Source organism: Macadamia integrifolia, chromosome 7 (assembly GCF_013358625.1).
Source record: "Macadamia integrifolia cultivar HAES 741 chromosome 7, SCU_Mint_v3, whole genome shotgun sequence".
NCBI classification, from domain to species: domain Eukaryota; kingdom Viridiplantae; phylum Streptophyta; class Magnoliopsida; order Proteales; family Proteaceae; genus Macadamia; species Macadamia integrifolia.
This window is the reverse complement of record NC_056563.1, coordinates 33,774,970-33,790,323: the sequence shown is the minus strand read 5'-3', so window position 1 is coordinate 33,790,323 and position 15,354 is coordinate 33,774,970. Positions and strand designations below refer to the sequence as shown.

At 37.5% G+C, this 15,354-nt stretch overlaps 2 protein-coding genes across 5 annotated transcripts in view; both read left to right on the top strand.

The window, feature by feature from the left end:
- The window catches only part of LOC122083358 (MLO-like protein 9), an 11,649-nt gene extending 3,218 nt beyond the window's left edge, over nt 1-8,431 (top strand). For both annotated transcript variants that reach the window (XM_042651118.1, XM_042651119.1), the window contains 12 exons: nt 252-368; nt 2,283-2,343; nt 3,572-3,660; nt 4,168-4,242; nt 4,318-4,406; nt 4,525-4,574; nt 4,670-4,710; nt 4,797-4,970; nt 6,966-7,001; nt 7,109-7,176; nt 7,458-7,518; nt 7,881-8,431. In XM_042651118.1, coding sequence (XP_042507052.1) covers nt 252-368; nt 2,283-2,343; nt 3,572-3,660; nt 4,168-4,242; nt 4,318-4,406; nt 4,525-4,574; nt 4,670-4,710; nt 4,797-4,970; nt 6,966-7,001; nt 7,109-7,176; nt 7,458-7,518; nt 7,881-8,219 — 1,200 coding nt within the window. In that variant the 3' untranslated portion in view covers nt 8,220-8,431. The remainder of the gene's footprint in view (nt 1-251; nt 369-2,282; nt 2,344-3,571; nt 3,661-4,167; nt 4,243-4,317; nt 4,407-4,524; nt 4,575-4,669; nt 4,711-4,796; nt 4,971-6,965; nt 7,002-7,108; nt 7,177-7,457; nt 7,519-7,880) is intronic.
- A 740-nt stretch (nt 8,432-9,171) lies between these two features.
- On the top strand, nt 9,172-15,266 carry LOC122083916 (peptidyl-prolyl cis-trans isomerase FKBP18, chloroplastic). 3 transcript variants are annotated; one of them, XM_042651853.1, is made up of 7 exons: nt 9,172-9,591; nt 10,114-10,187; nt 10,274-10,360; nt 13,262-13,411; nt 13,544-13,603; nt 14,298-14,370; nt 14,705-15,266. In XM_042651853.1, exons 1-6 carry the CDS (start codon nt 9,342-9,344, stop codon nt 14,358-14,360), a joined length of 684 nt encoding a protein of 227 aa, XP_042507787.1. In that variant the 5' UTR covers nt 9,172-9,341; the 3' UTR covers nt 14,361-14,370; nt 14,705-15,266. The 3 variants fall into 3 exon arrangements, with proteins under 3 accessions (XP_042507787.1, XP_042507786.1, XP_042507788.1); XM_042651852.1 differs by lacking the exon at nt 14,705-15,266 and having other exon boundaries at nt 9,179-9,591; nt 14,298-14,507; XM_042651854.1 differs by lacking the exon at nt 14,705-15,266 and having other exon boundaries at nt 9,190-9,591; nt 10,117-10,187; nt 14,298-14,507.
- The last annotated feature ends 88 nt before the right edge of the window (nt 15,267-15,354 follow it).

Genomic DNA, 15,354 nt, shown 5'->3' with positions numbered 1-15,354 from the left:
ATTTTCTTTGAGCCGACGGTGAAGGGTACACTGAGCTCTCTCTCTCTCTCTCTCTCTCTCACACACACACACACACATGAAATGACCTCTCTGCCCCCTATGTACGAAACCATTTTGTCACTCCTCATTGGTGCGCTCCCCTATGCTGCTTGCTCAAAGAAACCTCTCCCTTATAATTGAATAAATAATGAAATTTCTGTCACGTATTTTCATCTTTCTCATACTATATCTAACTTGGTCCCTATCGACAGGGTTATGAGCCGCTTATCTCTCTGAACGGATTACATCAATTGCACATCTTCATATTCTTCTTAGCAGTCTTTCATGTAATATACAGTGCAATAACAATGATGCTTGGAAGATTGAAGGTGGGTGGAATTGTGAAAGTAGTTTTATTCTCATTTTCTAATACTTAGCACATGCATCTATGAGAATAATATCTAAGCACATGGAGTGAAAGTGGTTAGGGTTCACCTTTTGATGTGTCTCTTCCAGTTCCAGGAAATTACATATTGTTAAATTTATTTTCTGTTATTGCATGAAGTATTTTATTTTTTTATTTTTTTATTTTTTTTAATATTTCAGGGGCATATGAAGTCATTGATTAGGGTGTTTCTTGTAATTATTTATAATTATCATGTTATAAATATAGCCTACAGCAGTCGATTAGGAAAAAAAACCCAGTCAATCAGCTTCTGTTTTCATTCATCTTTCTCCTCTTTCTTCCTCGTCTTATCTTGATCTATGCAAGTACTGGTTAGTGCAATTCTATTTCTATCACAAACTGCTGCTTCTTTTATTGTTCGTGTTGCATTCCTTTGTTCAATGAACTACAAAAACAAGGGATTTCATGTGAGCATGGTTTAAAAACTTGGCAAGATCGCTATTATCTCTCTTTTTGAAAATGGCGAGACGAGATGAGTGGCGATATATAAAATATACAATATCTCAGTCGAGATCTTTGTGAATATCTCGGTCTCGACTCGACTTGAGACCAAATCATATGGAGTTTATACATAATTTCGACCCTCAACTTGACCCAACTCGACATCTCTCGCCTATCTCACTTTGCTAAGAAAAGTGAGCTTTTGGTGGTTTTTCTTGCCAAACTTCTCTTCTACAGTGTAGAATAACAACTTCAACACTTGGAGATTGGAGATTGGAGATTATCATTTCATCATCAACCTTTGGAGATCATTTTCTTCTCAAGAACATTTTTAAGTAAAAAAATACTTCTCAAAACCATTTTTTCATAGAAACATGGTCAATAGTTTGTTTTTATTGTGGAATAGCCTAAGGTCAAAGGTCTAAAGACTACTTACATAAGGTACGAAGTGAAAGTACCATTTTGGGTTTGATTAAGATCTGATGTTTCGATTGTGTTTAGAAAACCTAAAATAGGGTAAATGGCAAGTTTTCAGGGGCTACAAAAGACCAAATGGTCATTGAGACCAATCACCGAGTCGATTGGAAAAAAATACAAGATGTCGGAAAGATCTCACCATATCTCTCTTTTCTGGTTTAGTGAGACTAGGGGCGAGAACGAGATCTTAAACCTTGCATGTGAGGATGATTATTAGTCTTCAATCAAGCCTCTTTGATATGATCTGATCAGTTTTCTGCTATTTTGGTATGATTTCAAGGATTAAAACCAGAGTTGCAAGAACAAACATCTATCAAAACTATGAATTTTTGTTTTTAGTGTCGTTTAGATTAGTGAAAAACAACCTGAATGATTGCATTAAACTTGGTATGTGCATCTAGGCTCTAAATTTTCCCAAATGACGTCTATTCTGGTTTTACTACATGTAGGAAATCTCATCCTTTATACATAATCAATTCAATGCACTTGTCTTATTGTACTTTGTTCTCTTTTTTATACATGATATAGTTTACATATTACTTATTTATATTGTTTTATGCTTCATTTGTATCTTGCATGTTTCCTAAGCATTTCTATATGTTTCTTGATCATTTCCTCTCATATCTTTAACATATCTTGCGTCTATCCAATGCAATACTATTTGTCTCTTAAAACCACCCTTCTGATATGAGACCTGACACCGATACTTTAAACCTTGGCTGTATTTAGGCCCAAGATTAGTGCAAATTCAAAATCAATGTGAAATTTAAACACAGCCTGATACAGCATCAGTTGACTTACTGATTCTGGTATTGACCTGGTCTCTTGGGCATATGCTGCTTCCAAGCCTACAGTGCTGACAGATCCAATCTTGAATACAGTATACATAATGTTTGCTAACAATAACTGTTTGATGCAGATTCGTGGATGGAAAGAATGGGAAAGGGGAACTTCATCGCTTGACTATGAATTTTCCAATGGTACCTTTTGCATGACAGTCTTCTTTTTTTTTTTTTTTTTCTGTGGGACAACCTGAGAGTGACAATAGAAAATAGAAATGGGTTTTGAAAAACAGAAACAGGTTTGGGTTAGGGAGGGAAATCTCTGATAGAGAGCTAGGTAGTTATTTAGCAAAGTTAGTTATAAATTGAGAGAGTTGGTTGAGAAACTGATAACTATCGAACTATATATATATATCTGTATGTCAACCGCAAGAACCAGAAATAGAGTAAAAAATTAGAAACAAGAGAGATAGAGATGTAAATCTCTCACTGAAGTCAACTCCTTGTAAGATAACATGGATTAAGATCCCGTAAGATAGCGTAAGATAGACATTGATTGATTGAAATTATTAAAATGGAGAAAAGAACGCTACCTGGTCGTGCGCTCCTGTGCCCAGACACAGGGGCAGCAAAATGACCATCCCACTTAATGTTGGATGCCTGGGCGCACACTTTTATTGGCCCCCACGGCAGGGTCATGCGACCAGGTAGGTAGCGATCTCTCTCCCTAAGTTTATTATCAAAACTAATATTTATTGCAAAGTCCAGCCCATAGTTATTAACAAATAGTGGTGGTTTGCAAGAATGCTTTAGACACTCAAAAAATGAAGTGACTATAAGAAAACTGACAAATTATACTTATGAACCAACTTCTAAAACACAAATATAACTACTGGTAGACTTTCTGGAGAAAATTAAATCCAAAATGCTGGGGCTCTTGATAGAGATCTGTAACTTGATCTCATGTGTAGCCAACCTTGCAAACATTTGTTTCTAGATTCAATTTAAATACCAGAGATAATGAAATATGGTTGCCTCATGCGCTGGGCACCCCTTTTTTAATGAAATATGGTTTCCTACAGAGTATCTTTTTGGGGTGGTTCATGGCCACACTATATAAGACTATATGGGGCATAAGTGAGACTGCTGAAACAGACACTCTGCTCAAGTAGTAAATTTGCATGAGTGCAACCTGGAGGAGCCCTTAGGCTTGACATCATTGTAATATAGTACATCCTGGAAGAGGAACTTCAATATATTTGGGCTTTGGCTACTCGTTGCCAGTCTAACTTCTTTCTTACTTTTAAATCATATTCCTTGAGTTTTTGTTTCAGTTTCTTGAGGTAGGAGACCATTTTCTTTCATAATCATGATGTGTTTTTTGCAACTTCTTTAAAGCTGAACTATGTATATCGTGATTGTGCAGATCCATCAAGATTCAGGCTTACTCATGAGACATCTTTCGTGAGAGCTCATACCAGCTTCTGGCTTAAGACTCCAGTCTTCTTTACCTTTGTAAGGAATATGTCATTGACCTTCTCAAATATTCTTTTAGTTTTCCTGCTTTTACTAATTAGTGAAATTTATTCATGATGCAACAATTTGCTTTGAGGTCCCTGCTTTATTTTCACTGTGTTCTTTATTTTATTTTATTTTTTTCTTCTTTATATTTCTAACAAGCCATAATATGTATCCATCCAAAGTAATTTGGTAATAGAGCCAACTGATCCAATAGAGCTCCCTATGTCTCGATCTGAGAGTCTAAGAGGGAAAAGCTTCAACCAGTCTAATTTGTTTTCTGGGATTGGAAGCATCAAGGTTTTATCTTCTTTCTCAATGTCCAATTCATATGTGAATAAGAACTCAATTAAGATCGCCATTATCTCACTTCTTTTCCTCTAGAATTATTAATATTGTCTGGTCAGTTCTCGTGTTTGGGATTTTGTGTTAATATTTTCATTAGATAATACTTCTTAAAATATCCATCTCTTACCAAAATGAGAATATATCCATCTCTTGCAGGCTTGCTTTTTCCGACAATTTTTCAGGTCTGTTCGTAGGGCTGACTATTTGACTATGCGCCATGGATTCATCACGGTAAGTTTGTACAACTCATTTTCAGAATCCATCTTTTTATCTTGTTATAAGTTTCTGATCCTTTTATTCATGTAGGTTCATTTGGCTCCAGGAAGTAAGTTTGACTTCCAAAAGTATATTAAAAGGTCTCTAGAAGATGATTTCAAGGTAGTTGTGGGAATCAGGTAAAGTGTTATTATTTTATGGTTTTCTCAAGTCATTCTTGCTTATATTAGATGGAGGTTTTCTGGAATTTACCCACATCTTGTTAAATCCTTCTGACACAAACATTATGTTTTGCAGTCCTGTGCTCTGGGGTTCGGTTTGTTTCTTTTTGCTGCTTAATGTTGAAAGTGAGTCACCTCTACACTCTATTCCGAGTTAACACTTCTTTATTAAATTCAAATAGAAGTGGTTCTTCTCCAATAATTCATTTCATCCTTTTCAGGATGGCACGCATTGTTCTGGGATTCTATAATTCCTGTAGTTGTAAGCATTTGGTACACTAAATCATTTGTTATCACTATTCTTCTGTTTGATAACAAAATAAAATATGATAATTGTTATGGCTGCAGGTAATCTTCGCAGTTGGAACAAAGCTTCAATCAATCATAATACAAATGGCTCTTGAAATCCAAGAAAGACATGCAGTGGTTCAGGGAATTCCTCTTGTCAAAGTCAGCGACAAGCACTTTTGGTTTGGCAGGCCTAAGTTAGTTCTGTTTCTTATCCATTTCGTTCTATTTCAGGTAAAGAAAATGCTTTGTCTCTTTATAAATGATACTTTGTAGAACAGAGGTCAAGTAATATAATAGTAGTCCATCAGTAATATACAGCAGAGGTAGGGGTGATGGAATCAATCTAACATCGTCATAAATTTCAGAATCCTACCCACAACAGGGTCATAGAGGTGCGCAACCAGCAGATCAGTCCCAAATTACTAGTATAACTAGGTCTACTCAAGTCCTTGAAGTTCTCAAAAGTATGGCTCCAATTCTATTGTTAGATTTGGAGTTATAACAGAAGCACTACCAACTATGGTATCAAATTTAGAAATTAATCAGTATCTTCATATGAACACAATAGTTCAACACCAAACTAACATCAATTCCTCATCTCAACACATAGATAGTGATATCTAGAAACCACATAAAACCAGGAAGAGTTGAGTTTAACCAAAGCCCTCAAGGGCTGTTCGATACAAAAATCATAAATATCGCAAGTCCGTCCCTCGTCCCGCGTTTCAACATTTTTGTTTCTTATTTTTTGGTAAAAATTGGAGGGGTTTCTAAAATGCAGGTGAGAACTGTTTCTCTGGCCTGGTTTATTCCAAAAAAAAGGACCAGCCTTTACATACAGATTTTGTTCCATTTCTGTTCCAAAAAACAGGAAGACACCAGAAACGATTTTTCGGAACGTTACCATACAGACCCTAAGTAACATTATATGGAAATGGAAACTAGGTATTTAGTCACTACAAAGAAATACTTTGCACCCGCAAATCTCCTCCCACAAGAGCTGTCGTCATGGGGCCCACACCAAGTCCTTGTGAACAGTACCACATGAACAATACTTCTTCCTTGAACTGCATCACCTGTAGATGGGGTGGATTCCTTAGCTGATTCTTCTATCTTTTCTACATCAAATTTCAGATTGGCGATTTCTTGAACTTTCACACACTGCGATTTTTATATTCTATTAGAAATCTCAGTTCAGGTTTGCTATTGATCTGAGTTCTGTTTAATGAGTTAACTGCTGAAATATAATGCCAATACTTACCATCGTTTAACCTTTCTAGCACTGGATTCTAGTTACATGTTTTCAAAACCTAAAATTCTAATCATTTTCAAGTTCCCTAATTCAACTATACTTCCTACAATTCTGGTTTTCTGAGTCTGATCTCTTTGTTTCTGATTTCTATTTTTTTTTTTTTTTTTACTATTTAATCCCTGATTATATTTGCCCTAATTGAATTCTGGTTTATGCGTTAAGGCTCAACTCTGATATCGATTCTACAAACTAATTGTGGTGGCTCAACAACGAACAACAATCCGATGCCAAAGCTCTACCGATATTGAGTTACTAAATTTTTCCGATCCTGGTTTCTTTCCTTATCCCTGCGGTTCTGGAATTTCCTTGGTGAACTTGTTTGCCACCAATTTATCATTAAAAGAAGAAGAAAAAAAGGGGGGGGGGGTTAAACAGCCTCTCTGTGAAGTGGGGGTAAGGCTTCATGCATTATGACCCTCCCCAGACACTGCAGTGGCAGGAGTTTCGTGCACCGGGCATGCCTTCATCATAAAAAATGCAAATATCCACTAGACTGGGGTTGAACTTTTTGCCTTCAATTCTCTTGTTAGTTTATGTTGAGAATGTATTTTTCTTAGGGCAGTTCTAGAAGATACCGTCTTTGTTTTGCTACAGAAATTTATATATGTGCTAGGGGATTGGGACCTAGTGATGAATTCAACATCTGAGATCTTTTGAATTGGAGTGTAGTGGTTTAGAATCAACTGATGGGGGATCTCCTTGGTGGTAATATGGTAAGCTCAACCTCCTTAAATTATACACCACATGAATATACCAGTGAAAGAGATGACTAGATTTCTTTATTCGGTTTACTTCCACTATCTTAATCACTTTTTCTACAGTAAAGCTGCTGAACATGAGGCTGAGTTTTTTTCTTATTATGGCGTATGTTTGGAGATGTTTAGACGGGCTAATGATCATATTTCTTAATGCAGAATGCATTCCAAATAACACATATCTTGTGGATATGGGTAATGAATGTTCCTTTTTCTTTCCTGTTGTCATATTTTTCTGTGGTACCAGTTTTGTGGAAGTTTGCTCGAGGTTAAGCTTGACTGAAATATTTTCTTTGTTGCAGTATGAGTTTGGGATACAATCCTGCTTCCATGAGAACTCAAAGCTTGTAATTGTAAGAATTGCTCTAGGGTAAGACAGTTTTATAATGTGATGTCTAGCAACTAGAGTTTGAAGTTATCAGTACTTGTCTTTGAACTACATTAGCTCAGTAATACTTTTGTGAGAACATCCAAGCATCTGACCTCTGCACAGACCCACCTGTTTCATGGATGTTGTGTGCATGCAATTTGATTATGAACAGCCTCTTGATGAGTTCTAGTGAGGAGTTTACATGTATGAAGAAACTGATTTTATCGTCCATATTATATTACTATTGAAGTTTATCTGAAATTAATTATTGTGTGGTGCAGGCTCGGAGTCCAGGTTATGTGCAGTTACATTACCCTACCTCTATATGCCCTCGTAACTCAGGTATGAAGGAGACTAAAGTTACTCCTGTTGAATATGATTCAAATTTTAAAGTTTTTAAATTGCAGGAAGATTTGACTATTTAATGCTAGAAGGATTTCTCAGTAATTAAGTTAATTACATATTGAGAGAGTAATATTCCAACAGATCCTCTGAATCATGTGTGATAATCTAAATAAATGGCCTTAAGTTGATCCTCTTGGATACCTTTTGCTTCCACTTGGTCTCATCATGTTGATATTTCATGGATCAATCCCAGACTATTATTGCATGAATTGTTTCCTTGTGAATTGTAACAGTTCGTTAATAATTGCAAGTTAGGGGTGATTGGTCTCTGTAATCATTAATATTGTGGGAATGTGCAGATGGGATCAACTATGAAGAAATCTATATTCGATGAGCAGACAAACAAGGCACTTAAGAAGTGGCACATGACGGCCGTAAAGAAGAAGAATGAGGTGAAGACTGGAAGGTCCCCTAATGCATCACCTGTGCAGTCCCCGAATTCCCGCAATAGGACCACTGGGCGCTCCCCATACTCGGATCAAGAATTACGTAACATGGAACCTGAACCATCACCCAAACCATCAGCAGCCAACCTGATTGCTGATGTGGACAATGGTCGTCCATGGTCTGGAACAAATGAACAGCAGCACCGTAATGAAGATGGCTCCCCCTTTGCCAAGGTTGACCTACTAAGTTGAAAATGATGATAATGACAATATTGTGTTGTCATGGTTCGACCTGCGTCAGAGTTTTTTGTATTGGTATCAGTTTTCTAAATGAGTAAATATGGTGTACAGAGCATGTCTCGGGATATGACTCAGCTGAACTCCAGCCACTTACTTGTTTTGTACATTTGACATGCTTGTTCATAGCTGAATAGTTGTTGGCCTGTGCTTCTTTTCAAACAAAATGCCTCCTGTTATCAATCTGTGAAAACAATAGCTGCGACTGTAAGCACTAAGCAGCTTCATTAAAAAAGTAGCTGTAAGCAGTTGCAAAATTTTCTTTTGGGACTATAATTGGGTTTGTTTTGAAGGAGAAGATTTCTCATGCCGACAGTGTAGGGGGGAATAGAGTGTCGTTGTAGGAAACACACAGTCAGGATGTGAGAGGACGTGAGAAAGCATCCTCACACTTTTGGCTTGCGGATTTTTTTTTTCCCTTGTTTTAAACATAGGAAATTATAGACCATTTGGTGAGAGCAAACTCAAGACACAATTGGTGTTAGAAGTTCCATTATCATTAAGGATATATATATATATATATATATTATTTATTTATGGGAAAGAAATTGTACGCTGCCTTTTTTACGGATTCTTTTATACCCTTTTCAAATAATATGCGGTGGATTTCACACTGATACTCTCTCCTATTCTGATCATGTGGTTTTATGTAGATCTTACATGAATGATACCATTTTCCAAATTTTCATGTAGCATGTAAATTCCTTCTTACACTGTCTTTGAGGAGTTCCTCTATCTTCATAAATTGGCCACTACTTAAAGTCTGCGGCCATTGGCCAAGGCCATGGCTTCTAATGCTGAGCTTTGAGCTTCTGACTGATAGGCAGTCACAGGCTTGAGGCTGTGGCCCTCTAACAGAGAGAGAGATTTGGAAAGAAAAAAAAGTGGGGGTTATAAGTCGTGACTCAAAGTAGCGGCATTGAAGCAACCCTTCCAACATTAAGGATTTTACAGGTCCTGGTAATTGCAGAAGGGTAACAGTGACGTAACACGTATGGTCCCATCGATGGGATAGAGAACTAGAGATATGATATGATATCTTGGACGAAGGAAAGCGAAGAGGTAGTATAATCTATAATGCCAACAACGGCCATGGCTTGTGTGCAGAGCTGTGAGGGGTGGGCGGGCAGCATACTTTCTTGTTTGAAACCCACAGCTAAGCCAAACCAAAACCAAGTAAGAGTCGTTCTTCCATTACCCATTTCAAGAAGATCTGCTCTTCTGACGACCCTTTTGCCTCTCGACCTGATTTTCGTCTCCCCACCTTCACTGGCCAGGGAGAGAAGGAACAGAAAAACCATCCCGCCTGAGGAGTACATGACTAGCGGTCAGTTCTCTCTCTCTCTCTCTCTTTCTCATGCTTTTGTTGATATTGATGTGGATTTCGATTGTCATATTTGAAGAAATACCCATCTCGAACTTTGTTTCAGAAATTTGGTGTCCTATTTTGTGGGCTTTCAGCCCTCTCCGAGAGGATTAGATTCTGAATTTTGTTTTGGGTACTCAAATTCTGGTTGTTTAGACGCATCATTTATGCAGATTCTGATTAATCATTTACTACCCAAGAAGCGTGGCATCTTCTGATTTTCAAAGTGACACTGCGACTAGTTGAGGTTGATTCGCTTCTTGTAATCAGATGAGAACCCATGAAGTGGATAGAGCACGCATACAGTATCATATTTTCGAGTGTTAATCATGATAGAAACCCAAATATTTTTGCTTAAATGGCTGGATTTCCACAAATAATATTTAATTAGTTAGAAACTGATTTTATTCAGACAAATTGCATGTACTGTTCATGGATTTTCTATCATCAATTATTGAATTCGTAACAATTGAACTTTTGAAGCAGCCAATGGACTGAAGTACTATGACCTTGTTGAGGGTAGGGGTCCGATTGCTGAGAAAGGATCAACAGTCCAGGTTTCCTCAGTAACAAATATAAAATCTCTTGTTCTCATATGTTTCAGTGAATCTTACATTTTTCTCCTTAATTTTTGTCTCTACAGGTACACTTTGATTGTATTTATCGTGGTATTACGGCAGTTTCAAGTCGAGAGTCTAAAATTTTAGCTGGAAACCGAATAATTGCACAGGTTGTCAATCTTTTATTTGACTTGCAAAAACTTATCTGAATTGCTTGGGTACACTTTGATTGTATTTATCGTGGTATTACAGCAGTTTCAAGTTGAGAATCTAAAATTTTAGATGGAAACCGAATAATTGCACAGGTTGTCAATCTTTTATTTGACTCGCAAAAACTTATCTGAATTGCTTGGGTGCTTGAGCTATATAAATTTTGATATGCTTTTGTATAGTATTGAAAACTTGTAGGCTGAGCTAGATGTTAGAAACTGAAGGAAAAAAATGTTCTATTTAAAACATTAGGTTTTTATGCTGAAAACTGGAGTCAAACAGTGTTTGAGTTGCAACCAATATGACACAAGTTGGAGCTTCATTATCGATGGTGCTGAGAACTCACAAGGGATTGGAGCTCCATTCGTTTCTTTTGCATAGCATTTGAACCATTTTATTTCTAGAAAGACTATGATTTATAGAGATAATGGGCTAGTGCTACAGAGCTGTTAACTTTCAGTTTGGAATCTCAAGACACATATCAGAACCAGATATTGACACAAATAACTTAATGATGTCCATGTGGATGTTGATAGCTTGATAGCAGGTTCTATTATATGACTACCCTTGAAATGAGTTCCCATGTGCCACAGTCTTTATTTATGGATTTGGCATAAATCGCATGTGAAATTCATTCCAAATGCTATGGGAATAGAATTATTGTGTCATAGATTTATCATTTCCAAACATCAATTAGTAAATAGGAAGTTTATCCAAGGTGAAACTCCCTACTTTATGCTATATAGAACATTGGTTCTACCACTAAATTGTCACACTATGGTTCCGGTGTATGACCTTATATATTTGATTACTTCTTGGTAGATCCTCTTTTTTTTTTTCCTCCTTCCTTTGATCTCATATTGTGCCAACCAAGAAAAGAATCTAAATATTGCAAACAAGGCTGAACATCCATTTTTCACTGACTAGGAACTTCTAAATGTGGTTTCGGTTTTGGTGTCACCCTGGGTGGGTTGTCCTCTTAAGGTGAACACACATACACAGAGTCACATACAACACGGGCACACGCCCACACATTTATATGCATGTATTTGTCTTAAGATGTACTAGGTGGTAGTTGTTTTGTGGCGAGGGGGGGAGGAGGCATACAAGAAGGCATTTATGCCTTTGCGCCGTCCTGTCTAGGAAGGCTTCTCCCCGGACTTCTAGTTCTACCATGTAGTAGGATGATGTGGCAGTTTTGAACTGTTAGACAGGTGATCCTCTCAATAGCCATGTGTCAAATTTCAGACTCAAATTCAACTTCCCATATATGTCCATGCACATGTACTGTACTCAGACCAGTATTGTGCAGTGTGTACTCTTCCAATTCCTGGAATTTTTGAAGACAAGTATTTCTTGTTGGGAAACTCTGTTCAATTTTCTCCCTCTGCAGATTTGGTATCATTGGGAATGATAATGTACTTTTGTTCTCACTTCCCAGATGGTTCAGGTTATCTTGTTATTCAAGTTATAACTTTTAAGTAATTCACTTTGAGTTGATCTCAACCACTTAACACAGATTGAAATATAAAATCTTAACAGAATTCTCTTCCAGAACCCTTACCATTAAAAAAGAAGAAAATAAAAAACACTAGATTAAGACAAAATTAAAATAGCCAACACTTTGAGTTAGGAAACTTGGATAACACTCTGCCACTGTCAATCAGTGTACAGATTTGACAAAACAGAGTTGTTGCAATTTGCAAACAAACTTGAGAACCAGAACTCAATTATCATAAATGTATGTTGAAAATTGAAACAATGCGAGGAAGAAGTCAATCCTGTGAACCGGATGATTCTGAGTGTGATACTGAATCTATGCTCTTCTCTCAAGTCAAAGCTTCTGATCTTCACTGATGTATGGCCTTCTTAGACTGTATTAATATTTGTTTTTTTGTGGATGAGGTCGGGTTGGATCTTCTTTCTTCTGATTCTTGAACTAGGAATTTCAGTTCTTGTAAACTCATTTTGTGGACCTCTTTATATGAAGATTGGTCATAGGTAGATCAACTCAACCCGGCTCAACTCTATGTGGAGATGGCTACTTGTTTTTCTGTTCAACTCTTTTCAAGTCCATTGAACTGGAAATCCGAGAGTCCCATTTTACAGATGAATAGGCAGTTGTGTGAAGCGCAACCTCAAGCTTCTTTGCCCATGAAAGTGCATTTAAGCAGGAAAGTTTGGTACATAAATGTCCTCACTGGAATGCCACATTTGGGAGAAGCACAAGGGTTAAGTGATTTTTTTTTTTTTTAGGGTGCAAAGGAGTGAAATCAGAACTTCACCCATAATATACTTCTGATTCCAAGTCCAGTCAAAGGAAGAGGGTTAATTCAGGGCAGCCACCACTGTAGAATACGTAGCCAAACCTTTAGCAAGGATTTTAATACTACACCTATTTGGCCTTATGCTAGGGTGTCCCCTGCCCCTGGAAATGGTGTGCTACAGTTTGACCTGAGAGAAATGACAAAAATGTTGGGAAAAGGCTTAGTTGAGTGAAGTTCTAAAGAGTGAAATGAGCATTTGCAAATTCCTTAACTTGTATGTCTACAACAAGAGCCAGAAGAAAGAGTGAGCTTATTTGTCATCTAGTCTGTGCAAAGATTGGTCACATAAGAGATCCCCATGTCAATTAACTCAATTACTATGAGATACATATGAGGAGACAAGATAAATGTTTTAGTTTAAAATATTTTTGAAATCCTTTTAGCTGGAAATATGACAACTGTTTTGTCCTGCACCTGCCTCAGGTCTGAACTGCTTCTATTTGGTATTCACATCTTATTGAATGCACCAGATTTATCCATGCAATAATTCAAAAAATTAAGTTACCAACATGCAATTCCTCCTTTCTTAAGTAGCCATATGAGTTCAAGGTCGGTGCTCCTCCAGGCAAAGAACGGAAGCGTGAATTTGTGGACAACCCAAATGGCTTGTTTTCTGCCCAGGCTGCACCGAAACCCCCACCAGCTATGTACTCAATAACTGAAGGAATGAAAGTAGGAGGGAAGGTGAGAAAGCTTCCTTTTATATTTCTTTCAAGCTAAGCAATCAACTCCTCTAATTTTCCTCACATTTTTACATCTCTATTCTGGTTGACTTTGCAATTTGGTGCATCTTAAACATTCTGTCTCATTGTGCAGAGGACTGTCATTGTGCCTCCAGAAGCTGGCTATGGCCAGAAGGGAATGAACGAAATTCCGGTAAATGCTTCATTCTGGATCCATACTTAACTGGGGAGGGGGAAAAAGAAAAGGAAGAAAAGAAGTGGGTTGATGAAGTTACCACCAATTAATGCCCTGCAGTGGTCTGCCAAGTCATGATCAAAGAGTAATGGGTTCACCCAGGATCTTTCTTTATGCTAGGTTGGTTTTTCATGGAGAAATATTAAGGGGCATATCATGATCAAAGAGTGAATCCGTCCCACTGCAATCATGAATTGGAGTGTTGGGAGTCTGCATGTGATCAATGTCGCAAATTTATGGACTCTCCTCACTGGCCATAATTTATGAACTAACCAAGAACATGGTCCAACCATGAATTTTGTAAGGGAAAAGGTTCTCTGAGCTGCCAGGGGAGGATACACCAGCTCCCTCACTCCTCCCGTGAAATAACTTCGCTACCCTCCTATGCACAAAACCATACCATCACACCTCATTGGTGCACTCCTCTATGCCGCTTGCTGAGAGAACCCTCTCCCATTTTCTAATATGGGAGCCTCTAGTTCGTTTTAGAATACATGCTTACTCACTTGTTTTATTCATGTTCTTCCATCTGTCACTCTGTATTTCATATAGATACATGCATAGTTTTGAGTCCAAATAATAGGAAGAAACATTTTTTTCAAAAGGAATAGAATCCATTCTTTCTATATCTAGCTGCATGTCTATTTTGCAGCCAGGAGCTACCTTTGAACTGAATGTGGAGCTTCTTCAACTTGTATCACCAAAATCATCCTAGCACGTGATGGGTAATCCGGTTATGGAAGGGCATTGTCAAATTTGACTTCCTACTTGCCTATCTGTTCTTTTTGTAAGAGAAGAGGAAGTTGCATAGTGAAATTTTTTCGATGAAATAACATAGTTCCACCATTGAGTTTGTTTTCTATTTCCCTATCTAGATTTCTAGTTTGCTGTCTGTATCATTTATTTCTTTTGTTGGGTCTGCTGTATCAGGTGTTATATTTTTCTCTCCCCCCCCCCCTTGCCCTTTTCTTTCTTTCTAAACAAAAGTATCACTACAAGCCACCAGATTGTTAATAACTTGTTATACTTTATCCTGTCCTAAAATTTCTGCTTGTGCAGGATTGGTGGTGAAAACTTTCATATTGGATGGCATCTAACAACTCAAACAGTTCAATTTGTTAGGGAATTAAATTTGTGGCACGAGGATAGTTGGGCATGAGCTAGTGATCATGGGAAATGGGTCTGATGGGTAATCTCGGTGGGACTGCCATTAAATTTCCAATCTGTGGCTTATAATGCAGAGGCTGGTCTTAATTGGAAACATTTTTGTGTATATTTGACTTTGATTTGGCCATTTAGGGACAAAATAGATGAACAAATTCCTGTAAATCATCCTCTTGGTTGTGGGTGTTAACCAGGGAGATGCAGCAGGTAATCACTGTAAACGTCGATACAGGCCGAACCTCCCCTTCTGTAAGAATCTATTGGCATTGGGCAATATAAGATAGAATACCAACTGATAGTCACCCATGTCACCTGAGTTCTCATTTTCTAAAGTATCCACTTTGCCCCCAGAAAGGTACATGACGTTTTGTATGGCATGGTCTGCTATAAAGCCATAGTTCCTGCAAATTAGAGATTTTATGTGTTAATGGGATCATTACTGAATCTTTTTGTAAAACATGATGCCCTGAAAAGCAATTCATCAATTTTTTTTTTCCTGGGTAGAATGAAAAGCAATTCATATTCTGAGTGCCAAGTCTCTCAAT